Source organism: Astatotilapia calliptera, chromosome 8 (genome assembly GCF_900246225.1).
Source record: "Astatotilapia calliptera chromosome 8, fAstCal1.2, whole genome shotgun sequence".
NCBI lineage: Eukaryota > Metazoa > Chordata > Actinopteri > Cichliformes > Cichlidae > Astatotilapia > Astatotilapia calliptera.
Window position 1 is genome coordinate 5398727 of NC_039309.1, and position 20443 is coordinate 5419169.

At 40.8% G+C, this 20443-nt stretch overlaps 2 protein-coding genes across 4 annotated transcripts in view; one reads left to right on the forward strand and one right to left on the reverse strand.

Annotated features, from left to right (window-relative positions):
• Positions 1 to 8945, forward strand: part of myo1d (myosin 1D) — a 118715-nt gene extending 109770 nt beyond the window's left edge. Inside the window, exon 22 of the mRNA XM_026178077.1 lies at positions 4171 to 8945. Within this exon, the coding sequence (XP_026033862.1) occupies positions 4171 to 4327 (157 nt within the window). The 3' untranslated portion in view covers positions 4328 to 8945. The remainder of the gene's footprint in view (positions 1 to 4170) is intronic.
• Positions 8946 to 13670: 4725 nt separating this feature from the next.
• On the reverse strand, positions 13671 to 19389 carry cdk5r1b (cyclin dependent kinase 5, regulatory subunit 1b (p35)). 3 transcript variants are annotated; one of them, XM_026178237.1, is made up of 3 exons: positions 18999 to 19389; positions 16623 to 17779; positions 13671 to 16037 (listed from the first exon to the last, which is right to left on the reverse strand). In XM_026178237.1, the coding sequence occupies exons 2-3, from the start codon at positions 17525 to 17527 to the stop codon at positions 16016 to 16018; spliced, it is 927 nt and encodes a 308-aa protein (XP_026034022.1). In that variant the 5' UTR covers positions 17528 to 17779; positions 18999 to 19389; the 3' UTR covers positions 13671 to 16015. The 3 variants fall into 3 exon arrangements, with proteins under 3 accessions (XP_026034022.1, XP_026034021.1, XP_026034023.1); XM_026178236.1 differs by having other exon boundaries at positions 16623 to 17782; XM_026178238.1 differs by lacking the exon at positions 13671 to 16037 and having other exon boundaries at positions 16619 to 17782.
• Positions 19390 to 20443: the final 1054 nt, after the last annotated feature.

Below are 20443 nucleotides of genomic sequence, written 5' to 3' on the forward strand. Positions count from 1 at the left end.
ACAGAGATGGGAGGCAGTAATTGCGGATAATGAATTTGTTTATGCCACGATCGGTAATTGTGCCACTGAAGAAAGTGTGACAAGACAAGCACTTGACTGAACAGAGAGATGCATATTTATTTATCACACTTTCAGCTTCCTGTCGCCAGCCCTCCTGTCTACATTTCCATCTTCCCCTCCACCAGAGAGCAATTATCACTCTCATCTTCTCGTTCCCCTCCTCACATTTACATCACCTCGGATTTCTCTCTCGCTTTCTGCTAACAGCAACCACACGATTTATGCCGTTTTCTTCTCACTCTTTGATTCCCGTCATCGATCCTGTTTAAGAGCAAACGAGGCAGAGCACCCGTTCACCCAGAAAGGGTCTAACTAGATGTGACAGGCACTAAAAGCCAATCCACTGCTGTGCTCCAACCCAGCACCACCATATGGATCATTCCTTCAACAGCAGAGCTGCATGAATTCTTCTCTGTTATTCATCTTAATTTTCTCAATCTGTGAGCTGAAACATGCTCGTACATACGTCTCCACTGTGTTGAAGGTTATTAAGATGCACAGCACCGTAATCATACACATTTCTCTCCCACATACACTCGTATACACCCACATAGCATAATCACGATTTATTTCCAAAGCACGTTAGCATCTCATACATATGGGCAGGGATAGCTCAGTAGGTAAAGTGGTCGCCCCATGATTGGAAGGTCGGCGGTTCGAATCCACTTAACGGCTACCCTGAGGTACCCCTGAGCAAGGTACCGTCCCTACACACTGCTCCCCGGGTGCCTGCTTAGTGGGCTGCCCACTGCTTCACTGAGTGAATGGGTCAAATGCAGAGAAAAACAAGTAATTTCCCCATGGGGATCAATAAAGTATCCATTATTATTATTATTATTATTATTATTATTATATATTCTTGCTTTAAAAACACATTCACACACACACACAGATATTCTGTCATGGCGATCGCCAGGGCTTTATTCAGTTGCTCCCTGTAGCTTCATTTTTTATCGTTAAAGAGTTAGGAACTGAGAAATCTAGCTGCCTACTTATTTTTCCATTTAAAAGAATATTTCTACTCTGTTTTTTGGGCGGGGGGAATATTTGTTTGTCCAACAGCAAAATCATACTCACGAATATAAGTCTGCATCTGCCAGCCTCTTAGCTTAGCTTAGCAACACAGTCCTGTCAACTACTAAACTACTGACTATACTCAATATTTAGAAGCAAAGTGAATACATTTAGCTCAAATGAAATTGCAAGTTTTACACTTACATCTAGTTATATTCAGAAATGAATGAGTCATTGCAACATTTTGGCTGCTGTTAGCCTGCCAGCTGCCCAGTACTGCAAACATTTACAACTTGCCAAGCGTTTGACCACACATAATACTAAAGCCTTGTTCACTGTGATGACTAGAAATCTTAAAGACTGCACTCTGTCAGCATTACATGCAGCTTGTAACTAGTGACTGACACCATAAAATCATCAGGAAAGTGTTTACTTAGTTTTTTTTATGCACTTTTTTTTAGCAAGAGAAGTTGCTTGCTGTTTTCCATTAGAAAGAAACCAGTTTTAATGCATTATCCATAATAACTTTACTTTTCAGACCCAGAGGCTACATCTATATTTTATATACTACATCGTGTGATTGTTATTGGATGAGAATGAGTGCAGGCAGTCTGCAGCTATCATGTTAAGTTGTATTTAATTGACATTTCCAGCAAATAGCTTCACATCACGGTCCACCTACACACCAGTTTTTATTTTTGTTGTTAGAGTGAATAGCTGTCGTCTAAGGGTTCAGGTGAGAAAAACAGACATGCTTTGATTTGACAGCCTGGATCATCAAGCACGTTCCAGGACCAAACCAGCACAGTGCCAGTTTGTACTCGTCGAGTATTCGTTTCAAATTGGTACACAAATACTGGCCATTTACTACCTTTAATGATCCATTTGAGCAGCATGTAAACAAAATACTATGTGTGCCCTTTTATATAAATATAGTTCAGATGGTTTTCAGTGGCTGATTCAGAGTAGAAAAGGCTCTGCAAGTTTCTGCAAAAACTTAACTGCAGCCACTACTACTAGTGCTGCTGTCTATTAATGCTAGCATGCTTTATACACTACTAGCAGTCACACTTCTAGGTTTAGACTGATTTGACACTAGATCACATGACACAGACATTAGAGTAGGTCTGTAACGTTTACAGCCACAGTAATTTAAAACGCCTACATGGGTGTGCAGTGTTTCTACTGTACCCGTGTATTTTCGTGCTGTGGCTTTGAACAGGGTGCAGCGGCAGTGTTTCTGCTGTCTTGACCATACAGGTCTTTAAAAGATTCAGCTTACAAACTAGTCTGCATCACATATCCAATGTGAGGTGCGATCGAATCTTTGCTGCAAAAAACACATTTTGGCCGATCTCCCCTTGGAGGTTTCCCTCCTTGTGCAGTTCTGGACTGCTTCCAGCACAGCTGTCACTCCATGGAGGTCCCCTCAACACTTGGATGTGCACTATGTAATTTCACCATGGATCAGTTTTCATGTTGAGAATCATCACTAGTAATAAGAACTAGTTCTATGATAAGTATTCATGCCATGCTTGTCATTCTTCAGCGGGGTTGTGCACCGTGAATTCTTTCCTCAGGGTCAAACACTTATTTGAGTCTTGGGTCATCACGAAACCTGCTCGTCACATTTGACTATCTGCAGCTTCATCCTCGTTCAGCAAATTTAATCCCAGTTGCAGGTTTCTGTTTTGACACACTGAATGCACATCACAGAGGCACATGTGCAAGGCGACAGGATGAAGCAATCTAAAAAAAAAAAAAGCATAATCAGCTAGATTTAATCAGATAATGTTTTTGAATTTTACGGCTGAAGTCATTAAACTTAAAGATCACATTTTGTACACTACTGCAAGTTAGTGCATGCTTTTTTTTCTTTAGTAGACTGGATTTCTCCTCCTCACTCCAAATTTAAAATCTCCATGAACCGGCTGATGGGGTTTTTGTTGTCCCTTTCTGACCTTGTAATAAGTCTGTGGTTGCTTGAGTGCACAGTGGGGGATTGTTAGATTTCTCTCTATAAGACTTTCTATGTAAAGTGACCCAGGGTGACATCTGTTAGTTGGTGTTACGTGAATAAAATTCCAAAGGATCTCTTTGATCTTCTGCCACAATCCTTTAAGCTGATTCCTGAGTTCAAAACTAAAAGGCAAGTTAGCCGCTCAAGTTTAAGCAACTCGAGGTCTTTCAACTGTGTTTTTAATTTAATACACTTTATAATTTAATTAGATTTTGTATTTCACTTTATACATCTTAATTTAATCATATATCTTTTCTGACTTTTATTTTAAGCATTACACAGAATTATTATGTTGTAATTTTGTTTGTAGACCGTGGATGTAAAAGCCCAACAATGGACAAGAGCTGGAAATTAGCAATAGCTATAGACTGTATGTGCAGCACATCAGTTTCATGCTCCATATGAGGACTATGTTAGATTGCATTGTCCCTTTTTAAATAAATACGAATTAAAAAATTTTATTTTTATGGTATATTTGGATCACTTCCCTCTGGTATTTTTTTCCATCTCACTTAAAAGCAGTTTTTCTGTCTTATATGCTCTGTCATTGTTGTGCACAACAGTACCTGGTTTCATAAAAGTGTGTCTGTGTGTACATATGTGAGTCTGACAGTGTGCATGACTGAGAAGGATTTTGTTTTTATGAAAGGAGAGTTTTTTTCTGAGCAAGATTTGTGGCTCCAAGATTTATTATTACTGCGTGAGTGTGACTGTGCATATACAGTAAGAGCATTTACAACATGAGCGTGTGTGTGTGTGTGTGTGTGTGTGTGTGTGTGTGTGTGTGTGTGTGACTGTGGTGTATTTCCAAGATTATGATGGAGTAAACATGATTAATGGCTTGTACCTGTGCTCTGCCTCGTACACACATTCTGGTTACTAATGGATCTGCTTATTTTATCTCTGTGCATTAAACAGTGAAACCAGTGAGGCTGCAAATATTTTCTGATTGTAATGACCAGACTAATAATCCGAGGTTATGTTTGCAGATATTTTCATTAAGAACGTCTAATCAGTGTTCAGTAATTTGTCTGAATTCTAACAGGTATTTCTGTCTTTGTATTCTCCTTCCACAGTGAGAAGAGGAAGCTGCAGGTGAACATTGCGAGTCCCATCCAGTGCAGCATGAATGGCAGAAAGTGCACGGTCATCGTTGAGCCCAAGATCAACCAGTCGCAGCCGGACTTCACCAAGAGCCGGTCTGGGTACATCCTGGCTGTTCCTGGCAACTAAAGTGGGCCGAGACAGAAAAAGCAGCTGATTTTGAAGCTGTCTTGAATAATAATGATGATGATTCACTTGTTGTGTTGTTTTGCAGAGCTGCTAATAATGTGACAGAGCAGCTCGGTCCTCAGTTTGGAAAGCAATGCCAAATTTGAATTTTCAGTTGAATTCTAGGCGGGGGTTTTTTTTTATATGCACTATATGATTATGCACCAAAGAGGTGTTCGTTCTTTTTTTAGAATCAAAAATTGAAATGATTTGCTTTGTGCAATATTTTTTTTATTGTGCATTGATTATTTTGAGTGGAGGTGAGAGGAGATTATGCAGCAACTGTTCTCAGAACCACTGATGTTGCATAAGAGACAAAAAAAATAAAATCCAAAGGCTTTGCAGCAATTCATAATCCCTGCAGCTCCGTGTGTAGGAGCCACATCAAAAGTGAAACCATAAAAAATTAAGTAAGAGAAAATTCATGTATGACTTTGATTCATCTAAATTGCTTTAAAACAGTAGAAACCTGTTTTTGTTTTCTAAATAACTTTAATTATAATTACTTTAGTTGCAGACTTGCCTGCGTAAGCGGTGAGTGGAAGGTTGTCCACTTATAGTTTTTGTTTCAATAGTCACAATCACTTAAAAGGACAGTGAGCGAGAATCAAATAGCACATTTTTCTTTTAGTTTTAGTCACAGGGTGTTGAGCTGGATGTGTTGAGCACATCCTGAACTTTGCAGCCAGCAACACGGAAAAAATCTACTAATTTTAATCTTGTAATCTTATAGTTTCTGTGCGATGTCTGCAGTTTTATAATAAACACGCTAATGCTGCTTATGTGAGGTTAGAACGTGCTGTTTGTGAACAGCAGTGCAAATATGTGTGCATGCAGAACTTACACTGCATTTGGTGTAAACAGGGATTCTGTAACTCGTTAACAAAAGTCAAATAAGTGGATGATGACATAAGCGTTACTTTGTTCCCTACAAGTGTTTTCAGTCCATATTTTCTCTAAACGTGAGACTTCATGTTCTTACTGGCCAGTACTGTATAATCCCATGTGAACTCCAGCTCCTAAATGCACTCTCATTTGCTGTCTTTGTGTCTAGTGAATAGCCTGATGACTTGTAGTGGCCCTTAGTCCTTTGGAATAGGCTTCCACTTGACAAATATCCCCTTCATCAAAGGAGAGTGAGTGAGTGTGTGTGAGTGCGATTGAGGAAGTCTGTGTGTGTGTTGATTAGCTCTTTTCGCTCTTCACTTCTTGGCTCAGAGAGGCTGGCTGGTAGCCACCAAGAAGGAGCGAGGACAGAAGGGTGTGACGTCCTTAGTCAGACTGCTGTCCCCATGACTTTTCGTATATTTTGTGGTCTATTCAGAGACTTCATTTACATCTTATCTCACTAAAAAAAATTAATCACACTTCTCAAAGTGTGAAAAGCCAAATTGTACTAATCTAATCATCAGCGCGTGAAAGTGGCTCTGGGTCTGGTTTGTAATGTTCTTACAAGCTGTTAGGTGAGTGTCCATTGTTAGCACATTCCAATATGCTGTTTTTGTGTTTTTTAGATTAATTACAACAAAGTGTGGCAGCATAAAAATTGCAATATCTGTCTTTATGTGCATTGGATGGTGATATTCAAATTTCGGTGGTTTTCAGCAGTGCACATACAAACAAAACCAGGAAGCTTCCTGCAGAGTAGATCTTGAATTGTAAACACAGATGGCTGTGAAACTACAGTCGATGAAAGCCTGATGCTCATCTTCAGTCAGCAACAACACTCTTTGCTTTTCTTGTGTAAATACAGTTTTGCTACCATGCAACAAATATATAAGCTTAAAAGTAAAAACTCTTGACTCTGGCAGTTTTAAAATCATTCACACATAACCTCATTTAGTTGGTTTTTCAGGGTCTTTTGATAAAAGTTCATAATTTTGATCAGCCGATGACATTTCTACTTGTTAAGAAAAAAATGCTTGACAACAACATTTTTATAGCTAGAAAGCTGCATTCAAGAACTTCACAGACGCAGGTATTGAGCTATATGCAGCACTTAACATACTAATAAAATAAAAATTAAAATGGGTTCTTTCTGATTTGTCATTTGTCACCAAAAACATCTGCTAATGAAAGTCAGGTTGGTTCTAAAATAGGGAAGGAACAGTTATGCTGTCGGATGCTTTTGTTGAGTCCAAAGATTATCGGAAACTTTTAGTACTATATAATTATTCTGCCCACAGTCACAGGGCTGCATTGTCTCTGTGTAAAGACACAGGAAAGGATCTGGGTTAAGGAACAACTGCCCAAGGTTAGCAATGGAGTTCCCTCTGTGTCTGCCCTAGTTGAAGAGGCAGGCTTCGTCACAACTGAGAGGAAAACTTGTTAGCAGTCGTTTTAGCCACAGTTCTCTGACTGTGTCTGAGTGTTGTATGAACAAGTCATTTATCTAAATTAGCTTGTGAGTGCCCCTCTCCCCCATTTTTACCTCAGAGCTTTTCTGCTGGATGACCTTGTCCTGTTGCTTGATAAGACACAGAGTTGTTTGGGGAAATTGGTGCATTCGTGGTGTGGATTAAGGAAGTGACATTGGCAGCGCTAATAGGTGGTTTTCAGAGGAGCTCAGCAAAGTCTGTGTGTGTGTGTGTGTTAGCTATAACACTGCAGCTCTCCATATCCTCCAACATGCAGTAATCTCCCACAGGGCTTGTCCTCTCCTCTCCTCCTCTCTGCGCGGCTATTCACCGCTCATCATTAGGATGGACTCGGTGTCACTTCTCACTTCAGCGCTTCTCTCGTTGCTTTCTTAAGTTAAAGGGGGTTGGTGAACAAAGCCCTGCCCGGGATCCTTTCCTGTACTTGCTCTGCTTCTTTTCTCCTCTCTCCCTGCCCCCATTCCTCCCTTCTCTGTTTTTGCTTCCTCGGTCAAATCACTTGGCTGCCTGCCCAGCTAGGCTGGTTGTACCATCCTGCAAGGCGATGAAGATCCTTCAGGTTTATACAATTCTTCAGTCATCCTGGAGTCGAGAGGTGTGGCAATAAAGAGGGAGAGTACACCTGCAACAAGACAAGGCAGGAAATATAAACGATCAGAAACAAAGCTCCTTTAAATACAGAGACAAAGATCTTAATAAATATGAAGGAAAGGAGAAGATCTCTTTGTCTTGGAGCCAGTGAAAAGCTTTGTCACATCTTTATAGGAACACTCACCTTACCTGTGCTCTCTGACAGGCGTCTTTACCAGCTTTGATTTTACACATTTCCGAATAGTTATTAAATCTGATGCACTAATGACTACCCACTCTGTTCACAACTACATGTGAATTATAGTCTCTGAATTAAGAGCAGTGGCCAAATCAAACCTTCAGCACCTTCAACTTCACAGCCAGCCTGTCAATATTGGGCCATTTCATTGATTCAAGTTGGAAACCTATCCAGAATAGCTCTGCCTCTTTACTGTCTGTAAATACTGACACACATACTTACTCACCTTGTCTTTGACAGAATTTCATGCCCTCAGCTCCAGAAGGAAGCATTATAGAACCTAAAAAACATATATATATATAAAACATAACTAACCCTCCGATAGCTTACATTTCATTCACCTGTATTTTGTTTTTTTTATACCTTGAGGTTATTTAAACATACGTGTTTTGAAACTGATGGAAAATTAGTGCTGCAGGTCTGCAGTGGATCAAGTGTGTTTTGGGCACCACAGCTCTGCACTGGGAACATGACTGAAAACTATATCTGATGTCATGTAGTGTAGATGACAAACATGCAATTTCATTTTCACAATAATCTTCAGTACTTGGGCATTGTAGATTTAGCAAAGGTTACTGAAGCACACATACAGTCGTTGTGGATGTAACCACTGCATCAGAAATGCATTGATGCACAGTTAGTGCAATAAATGTTATACAGCACAAAATAGTCTGTGCATTCATTTTAATGGAGGGACACGTCGCCCGGCAATACAGTGATCTGGATGGCACATGTTTTTGGATATGTACACAGTGTGTTGTTGGCTGTGGGGTTTTCACGGGATTTATTAATATGGAAAAATCACAAAATTTATTCTTTAATGATTTTTATTAAAATCTTTGATGTGCGAGTCTAATCAAAGATAATTACTTTTCCTTTATGCTGATTAGAAGTTTTACCATAAGATTAAAAATCAAAGGCAAGATCAAATATGAATGTTAACATTTATGGACTTGTGCCATTCTTCACTTTATTGTGGCGTGCAGTGAGATGCAGTCTCTAGTTTCTGTTATCAAGCCCATCCATGTTAGCCAAAGTGAAACAAATTCCCTTTTCTTTATTGTAATTTATTCTGTCGTCTGTAGCTTTAAGCTAAATCTGTATGTATGCAGCATTCGTTCAGCAAGTGCCTAATTTTATATTAAGTTTGTATTTTGCATATTTGTGTAAGATGTCATTAGTACCATAAATATACTGTAATATATTTATGGTACGTCTAAAGGGAAATGCTGTAATATTCTGTATGAATGCTAGTTATATTTCTTAATGAAAGCAATTTCAATAATTGATTTATTAATAAATTTATTTGCTTCACTAAGTGATTCCCATTGTGCTTTTGTTGCATGTGTGTGCCGTCATGTGCTACAGGCATGCTCAGATAAGAGGTTATTAATCTGTAAATGATGTAAAGGCTAATGTTTTGTTTCCCAGTCGTAGTCTCTAACACATGATGCGGTAATAGCTGGGCAGAGCGCAGTGTTAATCCACCCACTAACAGCTGTTTCTCCGGTTGACGTCGAGACGGCTAAAACCTCTGCAGTTGGCATGACAACACCACTTCCCACCGCCAATGTGTCACCAGCCATCATCAGCTATCTCAGCAGGGGTTTATAATCCACTGGCTGATGGATGACTATCTGCTGCAAAGAGTGGGATGAGTCTACTTTTCTTCAAGGCCAGTGACTAACTGAGGCCGGACTGACTGATCTGTTGGCTAAATGAATGAGCAGAGCTCAAACTAACCCAGAAACGTCTGTCTCGGTGTGGGAGGTTTCCAGTACATGTGAAGTAATGTACGGATTTACATTTCTGGGGTCTGTTCTGCAAAGATAGACTCTGACTATCACTCAGAGATGTTAAACATACAGCCATACATTAAAAACATAGACTGTATACTAAAAAAGGACCGAGCCACAATAATGTTACCAGTTGGTTTCGGACTTGAATTTAGGGGCCGATGGCGCGATATGGCAGCCTCGTTTCTGTCAGTCTGCCCCAGGGCAGCTGTGGCTACAACTGTAGCTTGCCTCCACCAGTGTGTGAATGTGAGAGTGAATGAATAGTTGCATTGTAAAGCGCTTTGGGTGCCTTGAAAAGCGCTATATAAATCCAATCCATTATTATTATTATTATTATTATTAGAAGCCTCGGTGTTGACATTTTGGTCAGTGTCAGGTTTGCTTATTGGAGCCACATGGTGGAATTAGGAGTTACTTATAGCGAGAAGCATCTATAAAGTGTACAGGTGCAAAGCTCAGGTGTAAATGCTTTCAAGATGCCTACCAAGCAACAAACTAATAAAATACCAGAATTTTAATTTCTAGAATATGGAGTTATTGGATGTCTTGCCAGCAAAGTAAGTTATATTATTTGTAAAATAGCTCTATAAACAGTGACACAGTGGTTAGCACTGGTGTCTTGCAGCAAGAAGGTCCTGGGTTCAAATCTACTGGCTACCTCTTGTCCCTGATTAGCTTTTACCCACAGTCCAAAAACAGGCTCATTAGGCTAATCAATGATTTGTGTTGCCACCCGCAAGACTGGCAACAGCTGCGCTAGGCTCCAGAGCACCCATGACCCCGAACTGGATAAGTGGAAGAAGATGGATGGCAACCTAGCAGACAGCTGTCTGTGTCGGCACACCTGTTCAAAATGGGCACACGCCTAATTCCAGTTATTAAAAATTTCACACAATATACAGTTGCTATGAAGGCGGAAGCTTTCCATAAAGAGCAAACCCATTTTTAGCACCAGGCTTCAAACATGCTTTTTAATGCTGCCAAGAGAGCGATTATCAACCACGTGGTTACAAAGGAAATGTATATATTTCCTGACCAGTTGCAAGTTGTTAAGAACTTAAGTAGAGGTTTCAAATTGCTAATTGCGCTGAGGTGTTTTTGTTCTTGACAATGACAATTATTGCTGATTATTTTGGGAAGACACAAAACATAGCTGACTGAGCTTTTCTTTAACAACATGAGAAAATATTTATGCTTGTGATTGTTGAATAAAAGGTTTGCAGTAATGTAAAGCATAAATCACTGAGGCTCAGGATGATCTCAGTGGACTGATGACAGCCTCACTCCACTACATTTCTATTTCTACTACAGTCTCTAAAAAAAGCTTGTTGTTGCTGACTCTATTTCCATCAGCACACAACAGAATATGATAGATTTTTATCTTTTAACACCACTGGTGAGCAAAGGAAACATGGCTCTTAATTAAGTAGCCTTAATTTGACCTGTCCTGCCCCTAAGCCATCAACGGTAATGTGCAGACCATCTGGTTACACATATTAACACCTACAATCAGAGAGGCTACTCTAATCTGTGAAATCAAATCAGGTCTTTCAAAACCCCACACATCTAGAAAAAAAAGAAAACCTGATACAAAAAACTATGGATGACAAAGTTGCACTCTGTATATTTACAGCTGTCACCAACAGTTTTATAGCACGTATGTCTCTGTCCCGCATGTGGGGGTTTCAAGGTCATTGCTCAAGAACATTAGTTGTGGATGTGGAGGCTAGGATCAGTTTTGCCAACACAGTAAAAGAGAGCCGAACAGAGCATGAACTGCCAGTTCAGATATAAACACAGGTGTGGAAATTAAAAGTTATATTTTCCTATGGCTCAGTAACACTGAACCTAGTACAGAGGGCAATTCCACTTCCTATTAATATTGTTCTGACAATGGCTGCAATTCACCTAGAGGGCACTCATGAGATAGTCCTCAATGAACTGAACTGAAATACAATATACAGCTTAAACAAACCATCTTCTGTTATGACTTTATTGTTTTCTAAGTCTTACAGGAAAGCAGATTTCCTCCCTTTATGGCACGTGTTTTCATAGGTAATCTTAGGAGTGTTGTTATGAGCGAGTGGTGTCTAAATAGTGCTGGCATAAAAGTCCACTTTGTCCCACTGGACACAAACTGGCTGCAAATCGAGAAGGTTTACAGCAGAAAATGCTCACGAAATGGTTCTGAATGGGCACGACTGAATAAAGCTGAACTAAATTATTATTGATCTATGATCCAATACAAAAAGGGAAGACAGTGAAGACAATTTTGCTGTAAGACACTAGCATTGAGCTCATTCATATTGACTGATCACTTTCAGGATCATTGATAGTACAAGACTCCATTAGCAGTGATAGCACAGAGTCTAACTATATGTTAGAAGAGTAGTCAAAGAAGCACATGTGTGTATAAGAAGCAGCTGGTTGTGGTGGGTAAAAGTACGGTGGCCCTGAGAGGCCAAACGGACTGCAACTTCAGAAAAAAGTGACTGCCAAAGTTATAACAGTTAAGTAGACGGTGTATGTGTTTTACAGAAATTGTGCTGCGATTGTAAGACATATGTACAGTGGCCAGCTATCTTAAATTTCACAACAATAAGGCATCATGACAAGATCTAATAAATAACTGGGGGTTTTATTTTGAAGAAACAAACATTAGAATCCTGAGAATTTAAAGAATCCTGTTTCCCAAGAGCCTTTATTCTGAAAATGATGGAGCTTAGATAAATGACTCAATAATAGAGCCGCTTTGGTTTTTCCATACTTTACATCCACACTAAAAGTCACAAACAGTCAGTGACTGTGAGAGAAGGATAAAAAATTTAAGATGGGTTGAAGTTGTCTGCAGGACAAACATTTGATTGAGAAAGAGACAAGTCTTTGCTTCCACCAATCAGAAGAACGGACGGTTAAAGAAACAGAGAACGGAGATTTAAATTAAACAATGTAATGATTATATTCAAGTCAGTCAGCTTGTCAGTGTGTGTACCTGTGTAAGCGCCCCAGCAGTTAGTTATTCTTGTCATGTTGTTGTGTGTACACAGAGACATCTGGGTAATATTTCACTCCAGAGAAAGTTAAAATTCAGAACCACAAGTCTCATTAACATGATTTAAAAAAGAAAAAAGAAAAGAAACATGAACCCGAAAAAAGTTGCTCTACAGATCAGCGGTTGGGTGAATTTACCAGAAGAGGTTATTTCAGCTTTATTACACCCTGTCACTCAAATGCCTCCACATTAAAAAGTCTAGATTTGTTGGTTTTGAGGAATTGTTGCTCTAGAGTGAGAATTGTGGGCTCGCAAACATCATGTTGAAGAAAAACTTCTCTGCTCCTCCAACTCTGACAGTTCATAAGCCCAATCTAGCCTTCTCATTCACCTGAATGGGAAAAGATTTGGGACGATTTTTAAAGAATTCAAAGCCCATAAAACAAACATGTTACAAAGGTATAAGCAGCTGTTTCGTTGCTGGGCTGGTTGTTTTGGTGTAACAAGCAAACAACAGGGATATATGCCTGTGATGTGACTAATGCTTACAGAACATTTTTCACTACAAACTAAGCCCCTGATCTAGGAATCATTGATCCATCCATCTGTTTTCTTCCACTCATTTAATTCAGCTCTTAAACCAGTTCAGGCAACCCCGGACAAATCACAGATCTATCACAGGATCTAGAAAGTAAACTGTATCTAATTGCTTGACAATTTGAAAATTGATAAAGATAAAAATGCAAATAAATATAGCCCTGCAACATTTCTGGGCTACAGCTGCACAGTGCTCAACTGACTTCATACTTTTGAAATCTTGGAAGCATCACTTATTGATTTGGAAGTCCTGAGTATTTACCATAATTCTCCTCAAGGCTGGGAGACTTATTGATAACAGCTCTGGGCACTTACTTGGTAGTTATTTTGATGCATTGTTTAAATTAATTTTCAAATAAATGAACCATCTTTGCTGTTGCAGAATTCTTCCATAGACTGCAAGCCAGGCACGTACCATACTGTGTCACCACCCATGAGCTAGCTGTCAAGCTATCGTTTTAGACCAGATTAGATTTTGGTGTTTACTGGGCTGCTTCCACGGATAAATCCACACAAACCTAATAAAGCTCTTTCCCTAAGAAAGAAGATGCTAATATCAGATTTCACACACATTAATCCACCGCCGGAGGCACAAAAAGACAAACGACGGCCTTGAACGATCAGTGCATTTTATTTTTTTCCATCACAGTACAAAAATAAATTAAAATAAGCAGAAACAAACTAAAAAAAAAAAGTTTCAATTACAGCAACAGCTTTTTTGTCTTTGTCAGAAAAAAAAAGATTGTTTTTTTTTACTGAATAGCATCAACGCCCCTCCCTCAGCCCATCATGGGAAAAACCGAGTCCTAGTATCAGTGTGGCTGGAGAAAAACAACATGTCACACATTCTTCTGTACAGTTAAAACGCTGTCATTCACACACACACGCGAGCGCACGCACGCACACACGCACACCTTTTTCCATTCGCTCACACGTGCAGCCTTCGACTTTTTTGATTTTAATCACCTTTTTTTTTATCTACAAAGTACGCAACGAGATACAGAAAAGAACTTGACAGAAATCGTTAACTATCACTTGAGGTTTTTTTTCATATTTTATAAGCTTTTGAAAGTATTTTTTCAAACAACTACTTAATGATGCAAGTGAAAAAACATGGCACGTTTCAAGTGGGCATGTGGACAGAGAGAGAAAGAGAAAAGGGTGTCTGTTTTGAGACCCTGTATCCCAAATGCCCTGCTTTTTTCTGCTAGAGCAGAAGCCCGTCCAAAGTGCGTGTCCCTCTATTGTGCCAGAGCAAATCCCTCTAAATGAACTGTCTTCTCAGCCAGCGTGTGACTCCCCATCCACAGCAGAAAAAGCCACAGGTCATGACTGCCTGAGCTCCTCATTTTCTCTGATTCGCGCAAACACAGCGGTGATGAGAGAAATAGAGAGGATGGGTGAGGAGGGGCAGATCTTTCTGATCAGAGCTTTCTGTTGGCACTGCCAGCTTTTTAGACAGATTTTCAGAATACTGCAAGCTAAAGAAGTTCACACAATTTCTCTTAAGACACCAATTGTGAAGCTTATGTTACCAAATACTGTAGCTCATGTAGTAATTGAAGTCATTAGGTTAAAGAATGAGGGATATCTCAAGTATTCTGCATGCTTTCTGTTTGGTTATTCCATGTCTTTGTAACTTCTGATTAAAACTGTGATTAGTCTTCTGCAGCTTGCCTCATCTCTCTCATCAGAGGCCATGCTGATGGATTATCCTAAAGGGTGAGCTGTGCTTTTCTGCAGTCGAGATGCAGGAGTCATTGCGGTTTAATTGATTTATTCCACCGTAAAAATGGTTTGTGCTTTCTGTTACTGATATGTGGGGGACAGCAGGTTGGGATAGCTCCCGATTCAAGTCAGTCTCTCAGGACAAAGGATATTCTCGGGGTGATTCTCATAACTAACAGCTCAGCGTGAGTCAAGGTGTCCTTCGGGATGCCACATCGGTGATGGTCAGATTTAAGCATGGTTTTGATCTAACGGCTTTTCTTTTTAAATTAGATATCCACTGATAAATCCCTGCAACATTCATTAGCATAAACCAGATCAATCTTCATTCCCACCAAAGATAAGCACACCGGCTTTAACCACCAAGCCCCCTTCACCTTTTCTTCGTGTCCTTCCCTTAAAGTCTCTCATCGCAGTCTCTCATTTACATTAAATGTGCCTAAATAATACATAAGTGGCAATAAATTAGGTTTCCTTATATTAGTGTGTGATGAAAATCCACCCTTCATTCAACAGCTGGTCAACCTGCTCAGAATTTTCTCAGACGTGTGGGATTTTCATCAAAGATATGGCACTGTTTTAACATTTTCTATGCTGAATCAGAAGCACAAAAACTCAAACATCATTCCAAAATGGTTGCAACACAACCTATAACGACGAAAAGTACAAAAAAAAATTTCCCTGGTAAACAAATAGCCTATTTTATCAAGCATAGCTAAATAAACTAGTGTCACTTTGTTCACAGCATTCTCTAATGCAGATGCAGTTGGTTTACAAATCAAGTAAAAAGAAGAACTGCTCCTGCCCTCCTGGAGACTCTGTAAAATTGCATGGCACACATGCAAAAACGTTACATTTTTCTAAGTAAAAAAAGAAAAAAGGAGAAAAAAATCAAAGAAAACTTGTTCCAGAAAAGCAATAAATAAGCCTCCACAGGTGCAAGCCTCGGAGTAAAACATCCATTAACTTGTTTTATTTTTTTCTAGATGAAAATAAAGTAGGTCTTTCTGAACACACACAACATGACCACTTGTGACTGGCCACATGTCCACTGGCTGTTGTCTTTTCTTTTTTTCTTTTTTTTTTTATCAAAAGTTCCACAATGCAGTGCTTATTGTCCATCAGGTCGCTGCAGAGCCGTAAACAGAAACCCACGAAAATATGGATCCAGCACTGATGGCCCCCGCTGTCCTTTCCTTAGATGGCCAGATATGCATACAAAAATGTCCAGTCGTATCTGTTTTAATGGAGAGGACGTGGGTGTTGGCATTCCAGAGAGGCAGGGTTTGCAGCCGGGGGTGCCTGTTCATCCGTGAAGAAAGCCAGTCAGGCGATGGCCCTCACCCTCCTGCAGTAAGTAGGCAGTGCACATCACATCGTCAAAAAGTCAGAAGGTCACTGCTGCAGCCTCAGTCCTGTCCACATTCATTGCTGTAGATGTAAGCTTCCTTTTCAAAACAACTTTTTTCCTTTTTTTAAAAATTTTTTCAGTATTTTATATAGATATAACATATCTGCATGTTAGCAAAGGATTTACCCAAGTCTGGCATTTCTTTGTTTACATATAACTGTCAAAAAAAGAAGAACAAGCTTTCATTCTTGGGTGTATTCATAATCCATCCTTTGCTGGTTTGGAAATAGTTTTTTTTAAAACCCTAAGCCCCATTTTTTGGTGACCTTTGTGACCTCAAACACACACATATGAGATAAACATGACCCATATCAATCCCCCCTCCTTCCATCAATCAGTCCTGCTAGATGCAAAGTTGGTGTGAATGTCAAACACTTCTGAATCAGTCTAGTTTCTCAGCAGTTTGGACGATTATAAATAAAAAGCATCACAAATATTCTAAATCCCAGACCGGAGGTTGCCCCCACCTCCCCAAACCTCTTCGCTCCCCCGCCCCTACCCCACCCCCAAGCATCCCCTCACCGGTCCAGGCCGATGAGCAGGCGGCTCCTCTCCTCCTCCTTCTGGCTCTCGTTCTTCAGGTCGGCGAACACTTGAGTGAAGTAGTGCGGGTCAGAGTTGATCTGCAGCATCTTGGCGCTCATCAGGTTGATAATGGACAGGCAGCGGTCCCAGAAGGTCTCCTTGGAGCTCTCAACCAAGAAAGGCTTGAGCGGGTAAGAGATTTCATTGCCCATGTAGGAGTAAGACAGGTAGAGGCAGGTGAGCAGCACGGCTTGCAGCTCGTGCTCCGTGGCCACTTCAGAGGAGACCACATCGCGGCACAGCATGTAGACAAAGACCACATTGGCGGGGGTGATGAATCCCTGGTCCTGCCAACCCTGGAGCAGCAGGGAGCGGTCAACACTTCGCAGCCACAGCACTGGGTCAGTGGGTGACAGGTGCTTCAGCCGGTAACAACGTCGGCACAGAAAGTCCCCAAGGCAACGCAGCAGCTCACTGGTGGAGGCCTGGACGATCACTCTCTTAGGGGTGCCAGGGGCCACATTGGAGTTTGTCAGGGGGGCCTTCTTGACAGACGATGTCGTTGTGTTGGAGTTCTTGGTGAGAGCTGGAGTGCTCTGATCCTGGGTGAAGGTGGACAGGTTGGCGCATGACTGCGACTTCTTCAGGTTCTCGTTGTTCAGGTGGGTAACATTGTTCTGGTAGGTGCCGTTGGGCTGCACCTTCTTGGAGCCTTTCTTCTTTGCTGACACCGCTACGATCCGCTTCCAGGGGAGCACGTTGATGAGCGAGTGGCGCTTCAGGTTCTTGTCTTTGGCGTTCTTGCTGTTCTGGACAGCTGTGTAGTGGCCCACGGTGGCTGGTCCATCTTCAAACAGAGCCGACTTTCTGTAGCTAGGTGACAAAGATAGCACGGTTCCCATGGTGACTGCAGGGAGGCTTCCAGGGGCTTTAGCCGCACTGGTTCAGAAGATGTTTGGAAGGGGTGGGGTGGGGGGGATCCTGAGGGTCTCAAAGCCTGGATGTTTCTGGGAGCTGAGAGTCCCAGGCTACAGGCTGCTGCTGGGCATCTAAAGCGCTGGAGGGGATTGTCCTGTAACGAGCTCTCTGAGGGGATTAGAACCACCTTGACTGTTCTATTTCAGCTCCCTGTCTGCGTCTCAGGATGGCCACTGCTGCTGGAAGCAGAAAAGATCAATAATCAGAAACATAATTAGTAAAAGATCACTCCCGTTTAGATTATCAGTGATTTTTTTTTCATAGAAGCAAACATTTTTCTTTTTCATCAGATAACAGAACCATCATTCACCTTACATCAGATAATATCTGTTTACAATGTTTTCATGCACTCTTGTCTGAGTGCTTTATCCGGCAATCAGGCTTATTAGCAGTATTGATCCCACTCAGTAAGTGGTGGAATGGATCAGCCTATAGCTTAGGCTCATTAGTAAAACGGTATAGACCCCCGCTGCTGCAAATGATCAGCACAATAATCACCTTATAAACGCTTCAGTGTGAAAACGGCGCTTTAGCTGATTTTTATGTGCAGTAGATTATAGAGCATGTAGAGTAATGCACGTGTGATTCGAATAGAATCATGTGTCGTAAATATTTTATAAGAGCTATATTTTACGGTCAGTGGCGACGAGTAAGAGTGAAGCAGGCGCCACCCTTCTCGCTAAAATGGAAGACCGGAACGTAAACACCGTAATAACAGGTGAAGGTCGCGTTTGATCAGCGTAAAAAAACAAAACAAAAACAAAAACCCCCAATGTCACGACAGTGATGTCCGTTAGAATTAGACGAACAAATACGTAAAGAGATGTTCGCATTTTTTTATTTGGACGTTGCTCACTGCAGCACCTTTGAACACGAGAGGCAGTCGGTGGATCGACCTCGCTCTCTTGCGCAGGATGCAAGCTGTTCGATCCATCATTCCAGCGCCCCTGTTATCAGCTATTATCAGCCTCGTGGCTCAGTTATTTGTTGCGAGAGAGATACCGAAGCATCAGGCGAATGTGCCTGCGCTGGATTGAAATGAAAGGATTTATTGGCCTGTTCGCCGTGTGCATCGGTTGCTCTCCGTGGTGCTGAAACTGAGCGTCTGCGTCGAAACGAGAACGCTGGTTGTGATAGGCGGTGGCTTTAAAAATGAATCAAATCCTCATCTTTTAAACCTCCCCCGTCCCCGAAAGTGTAACAATGCGTCGATGCATTGTCTGTCTTCACCTTCACAACCCTTTACTTTACATTTATAATCATATTGTCTTAATTGGATATCGCTGCGCATTGTTTACACATAAAATGAATCCACAAGAAGTTAAAAAAAAGCCTGGCTTTCAAAACAAAAACAAAAAAACAGAAAACAGTCCCCCAGATTCGAAGCAAACTTACCAAATCTCCAGCTCAGTGTGAAAATAACTGCGATATCGAGGTGATGCTCCGCGTATCGAGTCTCTTCTTCCCTATGAGGCGTGATAAAAACACGAAACCATCTCGCAGGATATGAATGCAACAAAGAACGCAATCCGAGCTGAGTTTAAAAATATATATTTGTGTATCAAGCAGCGCATCAACACGCGCCTGCTGTCGGCGGTGCGCAGACGACGGCAGGCAGTTGTGGAATGGATGCTTGGATGAAGATGTGCTTGCTCCTGGTCCTCTTGGCCGTGAGATGCGGATGCTGCGAGGGCTGATGTTGTGTTGTGCCACTGACTGTGTGAGGATGGTTGACGCAAAGGCGGTGGTGGGGCGCCGCTATGCGCTCTGTGCGCGGTGTTGTTTCTGATGGGAAACCACCCCGCCTTTAGCCACACACACACACACACACACACACACACACACACACACACACACACACACACACACACACACACACACACACACACACACACACACACAGGTGCTGAAAATGAACCCGATGAACTCTTAGCATGTTTTTCTCGTGGCACCCTATAGCACCTGCATAACCAAAGCAACAGCACTCATCTGGAAGTATCTCTCCGCCTACTTGTAATGTGAGCATAGCCCCGGGTTTGCAAGCCTGTTGTGAATATAGGTCCATTGTACAGCCTGATTGGCAGATTTTAATCTCCATACCGTGTTGTATATTTCAGAGGGCTATTTTTACAGTAACTTGCTGTAAAAACCCAACTGTATTGTATTTATTTATTACAAATATTTATATTGAAATAATTTATTCTTATTTATTTCTTTTTAGATAAAGGTCGGGATAAAATATTTAATTTGCCATTTGTACACATGCACTTGATCTGCATAGCCAATGTTCTGTAAAGCCTATAGAGTCAGAGTCAAATAAATACAAATATATATTTAAGTAACCGAGGTAATGTAGCGTTTCTTTTTTTAAATACATAAAGATAAGAAATAAATAAAGTCTTAAGTAATTGTGTAGATTTTATACTTTTATGCATTATTTAACCTTTATTTAACCAGTAAGTCCTTTGAGATTAAAATCTCTTTCTCGAGAAAGATGTGACCAATGCACACCTTTATAAGATTAAAATGGTCAGGTAACAAAAAAGAGAAAGAAACGAAAAAGAAAGCAAATGTATCCATTTCCACTGCATGTTGAACAGAAATCAGTCATATTGTGACAAATGCAATATGGTTAGAGCAACAGAAGGGGAAAAAGGCTTTGCAAGTTGTAGTCGAAAGTCCAAACATTATCCTGGCAAGTATTCTCTTTATCAAGCTTGGTGAGTGTGGATGCGGCCAGCAGCATCTAACATTCTTCATCATTTTATTGTAGGATATTTATTAGATGAAATTACCATAGCGTTTCTCCATGTGTGGAAAAAAAACGATAAATACAATAA

Bases quoted from the DNA above. Each gene is read 5' to 3' on its own strand.
- cdk5r1b (XM_026178237.1), bottom strand. From the start codon at position 17,527: ATGGGAACCGTGCTATCTTTGTCACCTAGCTACAGAAAGTCGGCTCTG. The intron at 16,038-16,622 runs GTGAGGGGATGC...TACTTACTGCAG, and splicing joins CTGCTCATCGGCCTGGACCG to GAGGGTGAGGGCCATCGCCT.